The sequence below is a fragment of the Leptinotarsa decemlineata genome, unplaced genomic scaffold (genome assembly GCF_025532065.1).
Source record: "Leptinotarsa decemlineata unplaced genomic scaffold, Ldec_3_MD MMD2_P_RNA_scaffold_4, whole genome shotgun sequence".
NCBI classification, from domain to species: domain Eukaryota; kingdom Metazoa; phylum Arthropoda; class Insecta; order Coleoptera; family Chrysomelidae; genus Leptinotarsa; species Leptinotarsa decemlineata.
This window is the reverse complement of record NW_027412531.1, coordinates 453,472-469,411: the sequence shown is the minus strand read 5'-3', so window position 1 is coordinate 469,411 and position 15,940 is coordinate 453,472. Positions and strand designations below refer to the sequence as shown.

Sequence of the window (15,940 nt, the reverse complement as noted above, 5' to 3'; positions counted from 1 at the left end):
AAGCTTTCCAAATCCGGCCCTGTTTACAGGTCTACTTACGTTTCGTCTGCAACTGCGTCATGCATTTACAGTCATGGCCAACTAATCTGGAAAATAGCTTTGATGCTATTTTCTCCAGCCGTGAAAATTTACATTATCACTAAGTTATTTCAATGTAAGTCATTTGTTTCAGAAATGTGGAAATAAACCTGAAGAGAATTGATGATGTGAGAGACAACTGACCGAATTCATTCGAAGAAATTGCCCAAACATTTCACAATTAATCGGATGATATTTGTGCAATTTTCCATCATTGCTTCATAATAATGCTGATGCTAAATGGTTCCACGACGACAATACAATGTTCATACGATATCGAAGACGCCGTGGATATTCTACCAAAGCAAGTTGAGAACGGTCACGTGAAAAAAATTCCATCGATAGAAACTTTGAATAGTGAAATGCCCTGCAGAGATTTCTATAAAGATAGAAGAAGAAAAGCCTTCAAAAGTTTGCTGAATCGTCTCAGGTGGAAAAAATATGCCAGTGCTACAATATCGAGGCCAGATCCATCCTACAGAGTTGTTTATCTTGGAAATGTTGTCACCGGTTGGGCCCAAGGTAAGAACATTTTTGAGTTTCACCTGTCAGATATAATCCGACGCCATTCTTGGTATCAGTCAGGGAAGTAGTTGTTTTCTGATAGGTGTCGGTCCATTATTGAGGTCCAGTATTGAATTTCATTATTGAGTTTCTATCACAAATTATTTTATTTATACAGGGTGTCCCTGGACTTCCTCTTTTCCTCTCGGGAATGTATAGATGGGGTCAAAATATCACCAGTACTTCATATAACTTTTTTTCCTAAAAGTCTTCGTAACCAAGTTACGGGCCCTCGAAGTTACAAAATGAAAAATGTTTTTCTTTGATAACTTTTCAAGTGAATATTCAAAATCATCCAAATTTTGGTAATTGACTAAACAAATGAATTCCTTCGATGAGCTTTCATGCAGGAGTCAGTTGTTTTGCTACAAAGTCAGGAACGGACTACCCCCGATGGTCCACACCCCAAAACTTTGAAATGACAGATATTTTTCAATATTTTTCAACAAATTAAGGTTACTTGGACAATTTTATGAATAAAAGTACTCGTGTGGAAAGTCGATCGGAGCAACGAGTCTTGATAAAAATGTAGTTTCACTCGACGACATCAAACCCGCTCGTCCACCATTATTTGAAATGAATAATTATCAAAGCAGAAATAATAATGATAACGTTAATTCAACAACATTTATCCTGAGATGTCTACCATTATTCAAAAATATTAGTTTTTAAGGAAAATGGAAATGATAGGTAAAATGTTCATAACGAATTTTTATAATGCAAACACGTTTAACTAACGAAACTCAAGAGCCTCAAGAGCAAACAGAAATGAAAAATCCGCTACAGAAACTGCTCGATATGACCACCTTCTCTCTCTATACATTTTCTTAGTCTGCGAAGACACCCTCTCTGTACTTGAAATAGCATTCCAGGGTCGTTTCGTATGTCTTCACAATGTAATGTTATTCTATTCAACAATGAATCTCTTGTGTGAATAGGTGTAGCGTAAACAAGGCTTCTTAGATGCCCCCACAGAAAGAAATCCAATGGATTTAAATCCGGAGACCGCGATGGCCATGAATATGGCCCACCTCTACCAATCCATCTATTGTGGAAAATATGGTTCAGATGGTCACGCACAATCAAACTAAAATGAGGAGGAGCGCCATCATGCATAAACCACATATCTCTTCGGGTTTGCAATGGAACATGTTCCAAAAGTCCATTCAAATCGTTCTGAATGAACTCCAAATAACGTTCTCCATTCAATCGGTCCTGTAGAACGAATGGTCCTATAAGATGGTTTCCTATGATACCAGCCCAAACATTCACGTTGAATTTCCGTTGGTGTTTGGTTTTCAATATCCCATGGGGATTTTCTTCGGCCCATATATGGAGATTATGAGAGTTGATAACTCCATCTCTACTGAAACCTGCTTCATCAGTGAATAAAACTCGATTAATAAAAGTCATATCCTCTCTTTGCCTATCCATGAACCAATTGGCATATTCCAGTCGTGCTGGAAAATCTTGAGGTGTCATGGCATGTACCTTCTGGATGTGAAATGGGTGGAGCAGTTGTTCCCTAATTATTCTATGAATAGTGGACTTCGATGTATGGAACTGTTCTGATAGATTTCTGATGCTCATTGAAGGATCATCAGCGACGGCTTCCAAAATATTTTCCTCCAATACAACGGTACGTACAGTCCTAGGAGCGCCCTCACCACCCCGTTTTGGCAAAACTGTACCTACAATAATATCGAAATAAAACAACGTGCTCAAATTAATTATCAATTATTACATACCTGTCTCCCTCAAGCTGCGATCGACACGCTCGAATGTTTCTCTTGACGGTAACGTTCGATTGGGAAGATGCTCGGAATACAGACGACGAGCTTCTGCAGCATTACAAAATGCTCGTCCATAAAATACATGCATATCTGCAAATTCATTGAATGTAAACTGTTTGGCCATATAAAAAAAATTCAAAATATCCTATAGAATATTGACAATACAATGATAGTCATATGACAACGCACCACTCAACAAAACAAAATCGCATTCCAGTTTCTCATTTTTTATCAAAACTTTCTAAAAGGTTTTTTGTCAACATCTGTGAAAGAAATGGAACATAATTATTCCCTGGATATTTTTCACCTGATCATGTGCAGCCGTTTTTGTAGTTCATTCGTTTGCTTTTTATTAGTATAGTAAATATTTTTTCCGATGTGCGTTTTTTCAGCTAAATTTAGATTCGTGTTAAAGAATTTCTCCCATAAAATTATAATTATCAGTGAAACTCCTCAACAGTTTAGCTGTGAAGAAGAATTTGAAACATTCGAATGTTGAGTTTCATGAGATTCAGATAACTGATCAACACGAAACGTGATTATTCCACACGTATTATGTACATACAAAATATGGAATGAATTCGATATTTCATAGTAGAGTAGCTTGTTAGTTTAAAAACAACACGAATCTACAGAACTTGATATTTCTTTTGAAAAAATATCTGCTATCACAATTGTGACTTAAACTTCCATATAGGTACTGTACTTTTTGTTTACGACTTCATTTTAGCATACTTTGTATTATTCCTGTTATAAATGTTGTTGAATTAACGTTATCATTATTATTTCTGCTTTGATAATTATTCATTTCAAATAATGGTGGACGAGCGGGTTTGATGTCGTCGAGTAGAACTACATTTTTATCAAGACTCGTTGCTCCGATCGACTTTCTACACGAGTACTTTTATTCATAAAATTGTCCAAGTAACCTTATTTTGTTGAAAAATATTGAAAAATATATGTCATTTCAAAGTTTTGGGGTGTGGACCATCGAGGGTAGTCCGTTCCTGACTTTGTAGCAAAACAACTGACTCCTGCATGAAAGCTCATCGACGGAATTCATTTGTTTAGTCAATTACCAAAATTTGGATGATTTTGAATATTCACTTGAAAAGTTATCAAAGAAAAACATTTTTCATTTTGTAACTTCGAGGGCCCGTAACTTGGTTACGAAGACTTTTAGGAAAAAAAGTTATATGAAGTACTGGTGATATTTTGACCCTATCTATACATTCCCGAGAGGAAAAGAGGAAGTCCAGGGACACCCTGTATATTATTCAATTTATTATACGAAATTTAAATAAATTCACACGAAGTTGTCTGAAGTCAAATTACATGTAGTTTTTTTTTTTCACTTTGATGAAATGAATAAAACACTTTTGTCTAACCAACCAACCAACAAACATCCATTTTTATATAGTAGATTACGAACAGTAAATGGTAGAAACTGATTGGCTTCTTTCTGAATCAAATTTTGAATGAATTGATTGATTTTTTTTGCAGCGTCAATGGTCGATACAGTTTGACCGTCAACCTTCAAAACAGCTTGGCAAAAACTAGCTGACATGGCGTGTAAAACACAAAGCCATAATTCAGATGTAGGATCTTCCAAAAAATCGTTTATTGATTTGAGACATTATTTAATACTCAAAAAATAATTCTTTAACGACTGGTACATTTTTAAAATTCTCTCCAAAGCAGCCATCAGCGCAAGCCAGCGAGATTTGCTGTAGCCGAGCATTTGGTGATGTTCTATTTCAGATTCAGCGCAAAATTCCTTTAGAGCTTCAACTCCAACCGTATAAATATAAAAAATGAATATATTTTTACAATAATGCTTTCGTAATCTAAAGGTAGGCCGTCCGTAGCAGATTTTATAGCATTGTGAATTATATGGGCCACATCCGATACCTATCAACGGTTTTTTTTAGAGATGATTTTAGAAAACGGGACTATTTTACGTCCCCGAACATTATTTGGGGACAACGGAACAGATAGTCGAATAAAGGGACAGCCCCGTTCAAAACGGGACTGTCTATGCCCATTATGTTTGGGTTCTAAATACTTTATACGAGTAGGTATTTCTCAAGCAGTGTGTCATGAGCTATTTTATAATTTGATTCAGTCAACGTAAAGGTCGGACTAGTGATAACGGTACACCCTGTAAGGAAGATATCAAGTAATTGAATTTCTCAATGTCCCCATTACATCATTATTATGCATCATAGCGTCAAATGAATATGGTTAAGTTGAAAATGTAATGTAATATCCATTGAATTTCATGAGTGCAAGTTTCGGTTAGCAAATATGTACTGACGTTCTCGACGTCATGCTAATCGGCAAAATTGCCGCTACTGATCAAAGAAAAAACCTCACTGGATGAGAGAAGAATACACGCAAAACCCTTAAAAAGTTAATGTTTGGGCAGGAATTGGAGGAAACCATATCATTGGTCCCTTTTTCATTGAGGGCAACTTGGATGGCGATAATTATTTGGCACTACTTCAAAATTATGCCATTCCAAGTTTAGCAAATTTATATCCTGATCCAGGAAACCCTCAAGTTCCAGTAAATAGGATATGGTTTCAGCAGGATGGAGCACCACCACATTAACAAGTTAATGTTCGGCAATACCTCGATACAACATTTCCCAATCGGTGGATAGGGAGGCGAGGATCGATTGAATAGCCAGCAGGATCACCTAATCTTTGATCATTAGATTTTTTGTAGGGATATGTAAAGAGCAATGTGTACAAAACTAAACCTTCAGATTGGAATGACTTGAAAGAAGGAATAACGCTTGCGATTAGGTCGGTCACACATGATATGTTAAATAATGTTAGAGGACAGTTTTATTTGAGATTAGGATTTTGCAAAGCATTTCGCGGTGAACATTTTGAACGTCTACTTCGTTAACATCCATAGTTATTTTTCGTATTCTACATTTCATTAAGTTTTGCATTACATTTTAGTTTTTAAGTGTATTTTATCGAATTAGGGAACCACATGATTTTAATTTATTTTATCTTGATTGTTGCAATAAACATGAAAGCGATAACATTTTTGAATAGAGAATGAAGATACCTTTCAAATGATATGTCACAAGACTATACTTCCCATTAAAAAAATTGGGTAATTGAATAGAACTGGCCGATACTTAATGAAAATCCATATTCAAAAAAACTAATCAATAGAGTTTATTCTATGATTTTCACTATAAGGGTTTTACAAAAACCGCGACACGCCGAATCTCTGGAGCTTAGACCGATCATCAGCTCCAGAGATTCGGCTACTCAAAACTTGTCTAGATTTTTACTTCCCCTAATACAACCATTACAAGGAAAAACATCGTCTTTTGTGAAGAATTCAAGGCATTTTGTCGAACTACTAGGGTCAATTGAGGTCACACAGGAAGATCAACTAATTAGTTTCGACGTGGAAAGCCTTTACACCAAGCACTCCAAATCATACAGAGAAAGCTATCCGAAGACGGGAACCTGAAAGAGAGAATGAATCTACCTATAAAAGTTATCATGGAATTACTAGGATGCTGTGTAGGAAACTGTTATTTCCAACTGAAGGACGAATTCTTTACACAAGATGAGGGACTGCCAATGGGATCGCCACTTTCAACAATCATAGCCAACATATATATGGAGTGGTTTGAAACTCTGGCCATTGAAGAAGCCCACAAGAAACCTCGAGTCTGGTTGAGATATGTTGACGACACCTTCATAATATGGAACCATGAGAATACTGAACTAGACGTCTTTCTGAAACACATCAACAGCGTGAGACCTTCCATCAATTTCACAATGGAGAAGGAAATCCACAACGAATTGCCATTCTTAGACGTTTTGGTGAAGAGCACCGACACTAAGTGGGAAACATCTGTATACCGAAAACCCACTCACACGGGACAGTATCTGAACCACGAATCCAACCACCATCAATCGACTAAAAGAGGAATCATCAAGATTATTAGACCGTGCTTTTGGGCTCTGTAATACGAAGGAAGGTCTCGAGAAGGAACTAGACATTATCAAAAATGATCTTCAACGGAATGGCTACTCCAAAGCGATGGTAGAAAAGACTTTGGCTGAAAGACAGCAGGAGCCTCGCAAGGAAGAGAAGCCGTCACAACCAGTGCTTGCACTTCCTTACATCAGAGGATTATCGGAGAGGATAAGAAGAATTGGTTCCAAGTACAACATCAGAACCTGTTTCAGCTCCGGTAACACTATCCGTAGCAGCCTCACTAAAACCAGGCCACCAAACGCGGACTGCGATTCCAAGAATTGCATTTACCGGATACCCTGTGAGTGCAGAAAATCCTATATTGGTGAAACTAAGAGGCCATTGAATGTTCGCATTGCCGAGCACAAGAAACACACACAGCGAGGGGAAACCAGCAAATCAGGAATAGCAGACCATGTTTGGACCATCAACACAACATCGAGTGGTCCCAAGCTGAGATCTTGCACAGAGAGGAACATTGGTTTAGGAGAAAATTCAAGGAAGCCGCATACATGTTGTCCAACAACGTATTCAGCCAAGCCAGCGTAGAAATACGCAACATATGGAAACCCATCATCAAGCGAAAAATGGCCAACTCCCGCCAAAACGGTCATCTCCCACGGAACCAGTGAAGCGGAAAATGGAAAGCGGGGATAAGTGAAAGTACTCGAACGACCTATAAATAGTCATCTCTCGGAGGAATCAGTCCAGTCATCACCCGAAGACGATTGTAGATACTAACAATCAAAACGTCGTGAACTAACGTGACTTGGAATCTCTCCACTTTTTATTTTTATTTTTTTTTTCATTTCTCCATTTTTATTTATTCAATTGTTCTATTTTTACTTGTATTTTATTCCACTATTATTTCATTTCAGGTTTATTTTGGTTAATATAATTTTTATTTTCAGCTACTCATTTTCAATTCTTCTTTTTTAGTTGTTTCAGGGATTTCAAATCATTTTATATAGTAAACAATGGAAGTTCGAACTAGTGAAATAGAATAAACTCTATTGATTAGTTTTTTTTTATTGAGGGTTGAAGGTAGGGATGGCATTTTTACGGTGAAGAATGTCAGATTATAATTTACATTTGACGTGTTTGGATTTTTTTTCAAATATGTACAGTAACCGAAATAATGAATTAGTTCCATTTGGCTTGTACACACTGTAGATGTGTAGATCGTGCAAAGAAGTAACTTTCAGATACTCAGTTTCCATTCCAAACATTCGTTATGGAATTGAAGCAGATATCATTCACAGGATTCTTACACAATATACTTACTGAATGAAAGGTACAAATTTCACTTACTTGGAACACTGTCATCGTCACTGGTAGACGTCGATGTTTCGCCGTAAGACACTTACCTTAGGGCTCTTCAGTACCAACCTGGATTAATAATAATGATAATATGCTTTATTTACATATGACATAATCTTGTAGACAAAGCTTGGATAGTACATACTTAAAAAAATGCAATACATACCAACTGAAATAAAAATAAAAATGGTGCATGGGTACAAACTATGTTAAAATGGAAGATATAAAAGATATGTATCTATAAAAGAGTAAAAGTCAAGTTTATTAAAGAGTAGACATAAAAAGTAACAACTTAAGAGCTCCTTAATAAGTAAAGATAAAAATATGGGTAAGTCAGTTAAAAACTATCGTTAAAATATTCATCCAAAGTATAATAGGGTCTATCAGATAGAAATTGTTTGACTAACTTCCTGAATTGGAAGTAATTTATGTTGACAGATCTTATATCCATAGGCAAATGATTGCGCATTTTTCCACCATAGTAAAAAATGGAGTCTCTGGTAATGTTTTTGGTTGGCACAGTGAGTTTCAGAATGTGTCTGCAGTTTCGGGTGTTATAATGGGAAGATGATGCAGTAAAATTTAATATATGCTTATATCGAGTGGTGCAACGAAAAGTATGCACCTTGCTTTTCTCCTTTTTTTGTGACTTAACGCAAAAATGCTCGGACAGTTCAATTTTGCTTTTGAGGGGGACACATTTAAGATGTATTTTTCTACCTGTGCCTTCAACCCCCTAGCGAGGGTGAGTAACAACCCTAAAATTTTGAATGGAAAGTGGGGTCGAGTGATATATCATTTGAAAGGGCACAAAATTATCTTTCCAATGATACCTAATTTGTTGTATTTACTTGAATAGTTATAAAAAAAGCAAGAACATTTACTCGATATTTTTGGTGTTAATGAAAATGCGGATAAAACGGCATTTTTATCACTACTACATTCCTCAATTTTTCTCGTGCGTTTTTTGGTTCAAATAACAACAGCAAATAAGTGTACAAAAAGAATTTAGGCAAACGTTCATTGATTCAGTACGGTTGCTTTTGAAATTATTTCAACTCTACTGTAAAAATGGTTTATTCCATTCCTGAACGAGTTGAAATTGTTATTATCAACATAATAGTTGTGCTAGACTTACTGCTCGCCTCTTTAATAACAGTCATCCCGGGAAAAATGTGAATGATTCGTACGTTGCCAAGTTAGTCCAAAAGTTTGTCAATACCGGATCTGTCTGTAATGTGAAACACCAGCCACGGAAACCGATCAGAAATGAAGCAGTGGAAATGCTGTTTTGGGACATGTTGAATTGGATCATACTCAAACTACCCGTCAGCTTGCTGCAGCCTCAGGTGTCTCCCGTTCGTCCATAATACGGATATTAAAAGCCTATAAATTTCATCCGTACAAAATTAAATTAGTACAGGAACTCAATGGAGATGATCCTGATAGAAGGCTGCAATTTTGTGAACAACTGAGCCAGCTACTAATTGATGATACGCACCTATCATTCAATAGGTGCTTTTCCGATGAAAGGAGCTGTGAATAGGCATAATTGCCGTTACTGGGATGACAGTAATCCACACTTATTCCGAGAGGTCCATACCCAGTACCCTCAAAAAATCAATGTCTGGTGTGGCATATTAGGTAGTCATATCGTAGGGCCACTTTTTATTCCTGGGAATTTAACTGGTGAGGTCTACCTGAACATGCTTGAAGATACAATTGATCCTCTCATAACAGAAATAATTGAAAATGACCAAAATCATAATGATGATCGGCTTCATTTCCAGCAAGATGGAGCACCTCCTCACATGTTGCTCCGGTAAGAGAGTTTTTAGATGACCGGTTTCCTGGACGGTGGATTGGAAGGAGAGGCCCCATCGAATGGCCTGCCAGGTCACCTGATTTAGACTTTTTCCTTTGGGGACACTTGAAAAATAAATGTTTTGCAACGCAGCGCGAGTCCATAGAAGATCTTCGCCAACGAATTACAGCAGAGTGCAGAAGTATAACACCTGATATGCTACAGAATGCTAGGAATAGATTTGAACAAAATCTGTATTATTGTATGGAAGCAAATGGGTCATATTTTCAGCACTTGCTGAAGTAGGATTCTACTAAGTCAATTACAAATTTCAAAGTACTGGGTTGTAGTTGTTTTTCTTCATAATAACTACATGTTTGAGTGAAATACAACAAATTAGGTATCATTGGAAAGAGAATTTTGTGCCCTTTCAAATGATATATCACTCAACCCCACTTGCCATTTAAAATTTTAGGGTTGTTACTCACCCTCGCTAGGGGGTTGAAGGCACAGGTAGAAAAATACATCTGAAATGTGTCCCCCTCAAAAGCAAAATTGACCTGTCCGAGCATTTTTGCATTAAGTTACAAAAAAAGGAGAAAAGTAAGGTGCATACTTTTCGTTGGACCACTCTATATATTAAACACACAGATTCCAGTATAAATAATGCAGTTATCGTTAGAATATTATGTTTTTTGAAGAAGGTTCTACAGGAGTCTCTTGGTTTAAGGTTTCCTATATACCGTATTGCCCTTTTCTGTAAAAATTAGTAAACTTTTGAATAAAGTTGGACTGCATGCTCCCCAAAACGGTATTCCGTAGCGTAAGTAAAAATCTATGAGTGCAAAGTACGCCATTGTTGCAATGCTGAACCCCAATTCTTTATAAATCACTCTAACCGCATAACAGCCAGAGGAGACTTTTCTAGTGAGTTGTTTAACATGATCCACAAATTTTAAATTCTAGTAAATGAAGACTCCTAGAAATTTAGTGTTATTTTTAGATCCCAGTGATCTGTCTTCAAAAGAAAGTTCGTTGATTGAGCATCTAAATGACGATAAATTTGTTTTAGTTAAGTTAAAAGATGAAATGTTTGAATCACACCAATCTTTAACTTTTTTCAAGGCGGCAGAGATTATTTTGTGCAACCCACAAGTGTTTTTATTATTTCAAAGTATGGTAGTGTCATCTGCGAATAAGGTGAACTTCCCAGAAATATTAAGCTTGGTGAGGTCATTAGTATATAATAAGAAAAGAATGGGACCTAACACAGAACCTTGTGGAATTCCAGAATTAATTTATCTTTTTTTTTTGAAAGTTGAGTTGTTTTGACCATTTGCGTCCGTCCCATTAAGTAGGAATCGAACCATATGTGAGTTAATCCTCTGCATCCATAACGTTGGAGCTTTCTCAGCAGTATTTTGTGATCAACGCAGTCGAATGCCTTTGATAGGTCACAAAATACTGCGGCAGTCTTTTCACCGACATTTATCTCAGAATAAAATTTGTTTAGAAATGAGAAAATGGCATCGTGCGTATTTTTATTATTCTGATTATCACTGATAACACAACACAACAAAAAAATATTTTTTGAATGTTTCCTACACTAAATTAGTCAATTTCTACTAATTTTGGGGTGATAAAAACGAAAATAACAATGAAAAATTTTTAATAGCTCTGGTTTTTGAGATACACAGTACTTAATCTTAAAGAGTAGTTATACTATACGTGAAAAGTGAAAGTACATAAAACAATATTGTTGTGTTTCTTCTAGAATATTTTAAGTACAAAATTAATAAAAAAAAAACATTATTCTTAGTGTTTTGACAAATAAAAGAAGTTTGTACCACCAAATTTCAATTAAGTCCATCCGATTCATTGTAAGATCGCTGTCGTTTAGCTTGTCTTTTATAAAACACTTCTGGAGCATCTCTACACACAGACCAGCAGTAGTCTGCAAGCATTGCTTCATTCCAACGGCCCTGATATCTGTGTTCCATTAAAGCAATGTCTTGATGGAATCTTTCTCCATGTTCGTCACTCACAGCTCCACAGTTTTGTGGGAAGAAATTAAGATGAGAGTGAAGAAAATGAATTTTTAAGGACATGTTGCATCCAAGTTGGTGGTAAGCTTGAAGAAGCTCTTTAACCAATGCTGTGAAGTTATCATCTCTTTTGTTACCTAAAAACCCATGTACAACCCCCTTAAAGGCTTCCCAGGCTCTTTTTTCATTTCCTGTTAAAATCATGTCAAAAGCAGGATCATTTACGATTTCACGGATTTGAGGCCCAATAAAGATGCCTTCCTTGACTTTAGCATCACTCAACCTGGGAAACTTTGCTCTCAAGTACTTAAACGCTTGTCCTTCCTGGTCCATGGCCTTCACAAAGTTTTTCATTAGTCCCAACTTAATATGTAATGGGGGAAGGAGAACATCCTTAGGATCTACAAGAGGCTCGTAAACTACATTTTTCTCATTAGGGTTTAGGTCTCGTGTAGGCCAGTTCATTTTTTTATAGTGAGATTTTCTATCCCGACTGTCCCACAGACACAAAAAACAACAGTACTTGGTGAACCCTAATTGCATTCCTAGGAGTATAGCAATGACTTTCAGGTCACCACAGATGTGCCACTTGTGTTGTTCATATTTGATTGATTGGAGAAGTGTTTTCATATTTATATACGTTTCCTTCATGTGAACTGCATGACCTATAGGAATAGAGGGTAGCTGATTTCCATTATGCAGAAGTACAGCTTTTAAGCTTAGTTTTGAAGAGTCTATAGTCTCCATTCAGATGGAGTGTGATCCAAATTCAAGCAGTCCATCAAACCATTAACATCAGAACAAACTACGAGGTTTTCTTTTTTCCCAAAAAAAGGAAGCAAATCTTTTTGACGCTGTCTGTACTGAGATATTTTCACATCATGCTTTAGAAGATTCCACTGTTGTAGTCTTGACCCTAACAGCTCAGCCTTTTCCTTAGACAAGCGAAGATCTCTTATAAGGTCACTCAACTCTGCTTGACTAATTCTGTGCGGATCACTAGACCTATCGCTTACCTCAAAATCAGGGTCATAGGATGTAGAAGGATGGGTTGCTCCTTCTAAACAGTCTTCATCACCTTCCTCTAAAATTTCATAGTTTTGGGGTGGAGAAGGGACTGGCAAATTGTCTGAGTGTGGTACAGGCCGAAGAGCAGATGGGAGATTAGGGTATTTAACCGTTCCTCTTTTCTTCATAGATAAACCTTGCTTAATGGGAGGAGTTAAGTAGAAATAACAGTCGTCTGTATGATTGGTAGGCTCACGCCAAACCATAGGTACTGCAAAAGCCATTGCCCGGTTTTTATTTTTCAGCCACTCTCGCAATATGACGGAACAAGAATTACAACATATATGAGGAGCCCATGATTTATCTTGGTCCCCAACTTTCACACCAAAATAATGTTCATAGGCTGTCTTAACGATTGGTGTCATTTTACGTTTCTGAGCCTTAAATGTTATTTCACCACATATATAGCAAAAGCTATCGACAGAATTCACACACTTTCGAGGCATTTCAGATCAGCACTTAAATTAATGTTTAAAATCAACTTCACACGATAATTTCAATAGCAACCACGTGCGTACAATTGACAAACTCACATAGGTTATGTTTACCTCTTAAGAACAGCTGATGAGAGGGGTGTTATGTAAACAAACATGTGTACCAACTGTTGGTGATGAAATATTTCATTTGTTGAAAACTCAATATACATATATATAATATAATGATACTATATCTTGAAAACAAGAGCTAATATATAATTTTTATGGTCACTTTCGGTTTTAACACGTGGAAATACATTAGAATCATCTAATTTCAACCCCGAAATAAAAACTTTGTTGTTGTGTAATGTTATGCTTATTTATGAATCCAAGTAGTCGTTTTTTAACTAATGATTAAGTCCCAGCCAAAGGAGTCTTGTTTAAATTGAAAGGGTTTTATTTTTAGGAGTGATCTATTTTAGGGAAAGAATGTTTTTGACTTTCTACTACTCTCATCTTGATACAAAAAAATGTAGGAATCTTCCAAAGAAAGGAAGGGTTACTTCTTTTAAAATTGATTGCTTTTTCCATCAAGGTGGAGTAGTTGAAAGCCAAAAACTTTCTCAGGTTTTATGATATATTTAGCTCCTCTATTTTGTAACCCTGTGAATAAAGTGTGTATTATTTTTGCAGATAAAGACTTACTAGAAAAACCGTTGGCAACTCTGTGGAAAAACTACACTCAGTCGTCTCGCGCTGATATAAGGATGCAACTAACGGTGAGTGGCGGTGGACTAAGGGCCACTACTAAGGATCATGGACTAACTGAATATTGGGCTCATCGATTAACAACCTGCGCAACTCTGCCGCAGTTTCCAAGGCTCTTTTGTTGGGTTTACAGACACGAAGGCAAACGATTAAGACACGAACTGAGGTGTCACGCAGTAGTATGCTCTACTTCAGCTGTAGCTAAGCAAATCGAAGACGAGTTGAAGCACTTTCTAGCGCTTGCACTATTCGAATTCAAAAGGGATAAATTATCTAGGCAAAACGCCAGACTTTCGTTGGTCAATTCGGTGTACGAGAATCCAACCATACCAAGACGGAAAATCTTGCTCAGCACCGGGTCGCACAACTATAAACCTCCTCTTGAACGATCGAAATCAGCACCCAAATTAACCAGTATCGAAGAAATTATCGAAGAGGAGGATGATGCATTTGAGAGCCCAAAAAAATTGTACAAAGAAATTTTGAAACGTTGCGATATCACGGATGATCTATCTAACAGGAGAAAATATTATCTGCTGAACAGGTTTCAACATCATTATGCGGTTATTCCTGAAATGTCTAGTATATGTAGGACTCCAGTTTTGGATAGAAACGAAGTTGGAGAGAACGGTTCCGATTTGAATAAAAATGAGAGTGATGCGATATTAGAACAGTTGAAACAGGGTTCCCTGAGCAATGACCTGTTGGAATCGTGTGAGAGAGCCTGGTTCAATGCGTTGAACCAAGAACCTGACAGCGATAAAAAACCCCTGTCTAGTTATGAATCAGCGAATATAGCTTTATCAGATCTGGAACAGCCTGTGTTTCAAACAATCAAAATGCAAGCGGACACGGAAATTCGGCTCGGTAAAACGATAAATGTAGACTTCAAAGTCGGAGGCTGCCTGTCATCGAGAGGATTCACTTTCGAGAAAATCGATAACTCAGATATTTTGAACTTCTGTGAATTGAAGAGTTTATCTAAACCAAGTTCATTGGGGTCTGAAGATGTATCCCTCATTCCTGTTGGCGAAAATCAGCCAGATTTCAATTCATTGACAGTATTCAAAAGGAGGAGTTTATCTGATCCTTGCTTTGTTGGGAGAGATAGTTGTACTTATGATGATGAAAATAGTGGTGCGTGTAGTGATGAAAGTGGGTTCGAAGAAGAAGAATTAGCTAATTCTGTAGGAAATATTGTATTAGTTTAGTCAAAATCTGTGATTGTAGGTAACTAAAAGTATAATTTAACAATTTTGTTAGTAAATGTGGATATTCTTTGAAAGGCTTTTTTTTGTGGGGGGACTCGATACTTCTTAGTATTTTTAGGTTATACAGTGCATTTCTTGAATGTCCCCCCTTTTATTTTTTTAACGGTTCAACTCAAAGAATTGAAATTTGGGATAATGAAATTAATGCATTGATACTATATTTTGAAGTGACATTGACAGATGAAACTTTCAAGATGGCGACTGGGCGCCATCTGGGACAAAAATTAAATGGAAAGGGGGTCTTGTGACACATCATTTTGAAGCTCCTGACGGATACTTCACAACCCTAGAATATGAAGTCAATATCTTCACCTACTACAAAATGGCGGAACATTTAATAATTTCCTGAAGACAAACACATTAATATCGATATTTCTATAAATCTTCCTTTTTATCTGCCATATGGCAGGTTTGTTAAGTTATTTTTTGTTTACAAAAATTTCAAAAAATGTCAGTACGACAATGAACATCATTGTTCAGTTAGAACAGGGGTCTCCAAACTACGGCCCGCGGGCCAAATCCGGCCCGCCAGTGTCATCAATCCGGTCCGCGACAGCCAATGATTTACTGTCATCAATCTGGCCCGCGACAGCCAATGATTACCTAATTGTTGTTACTATTGCTGTGATAAGTTGGAGAAGAAAACACAGTATGATAATTACTCGGTTTTATTTACTTGCAAGGTAAAACTTAACAACAGAAATGATGACGAAGAAAACTTAACTTAAGTATCTAAGTTTAAGCATATTAATAACTAACAAATAATTGAAATGAATCACAGTAAAACAAAAACACT

The 15,940-nt window shown here is 36.7% G+C and overlaps 1 protein-coding gene across 3 annotated transcripts in view; it reads left to right on the top strand.

Moving 5' to 3' along the window:
* The window catches only part of LOC111515389 (uncharacterized), an 82,370-nt gene extending 67,212 nt beyond the window's left edge, over positions 1 to 15,158 (top strand). For all 3 annotated transcript variants that reach the window (XM_074186625.1, XM_074186622.1, XM_074186623.1), the window contains exons 2-3: positions 173 to 600; positions 13,799 to 15,158. In XM_074186625.1, coding sequence (XP_074042726.1) covers positions 306 to 600; positions 13,799 to 15,084 — 1,581 coding nt within the window. In that variant the 5' untranslated portion in view covers positions 173 to 305 and the 3' untranslated portion in view covers positions 15,085 to 15,158. The remainder of the gene's footprint in view (positions 1 to 172; positions 601 to 13,798) is intronic.
* Positions 15,159 to 15,940: the final 782 nt, after the last annotated feature.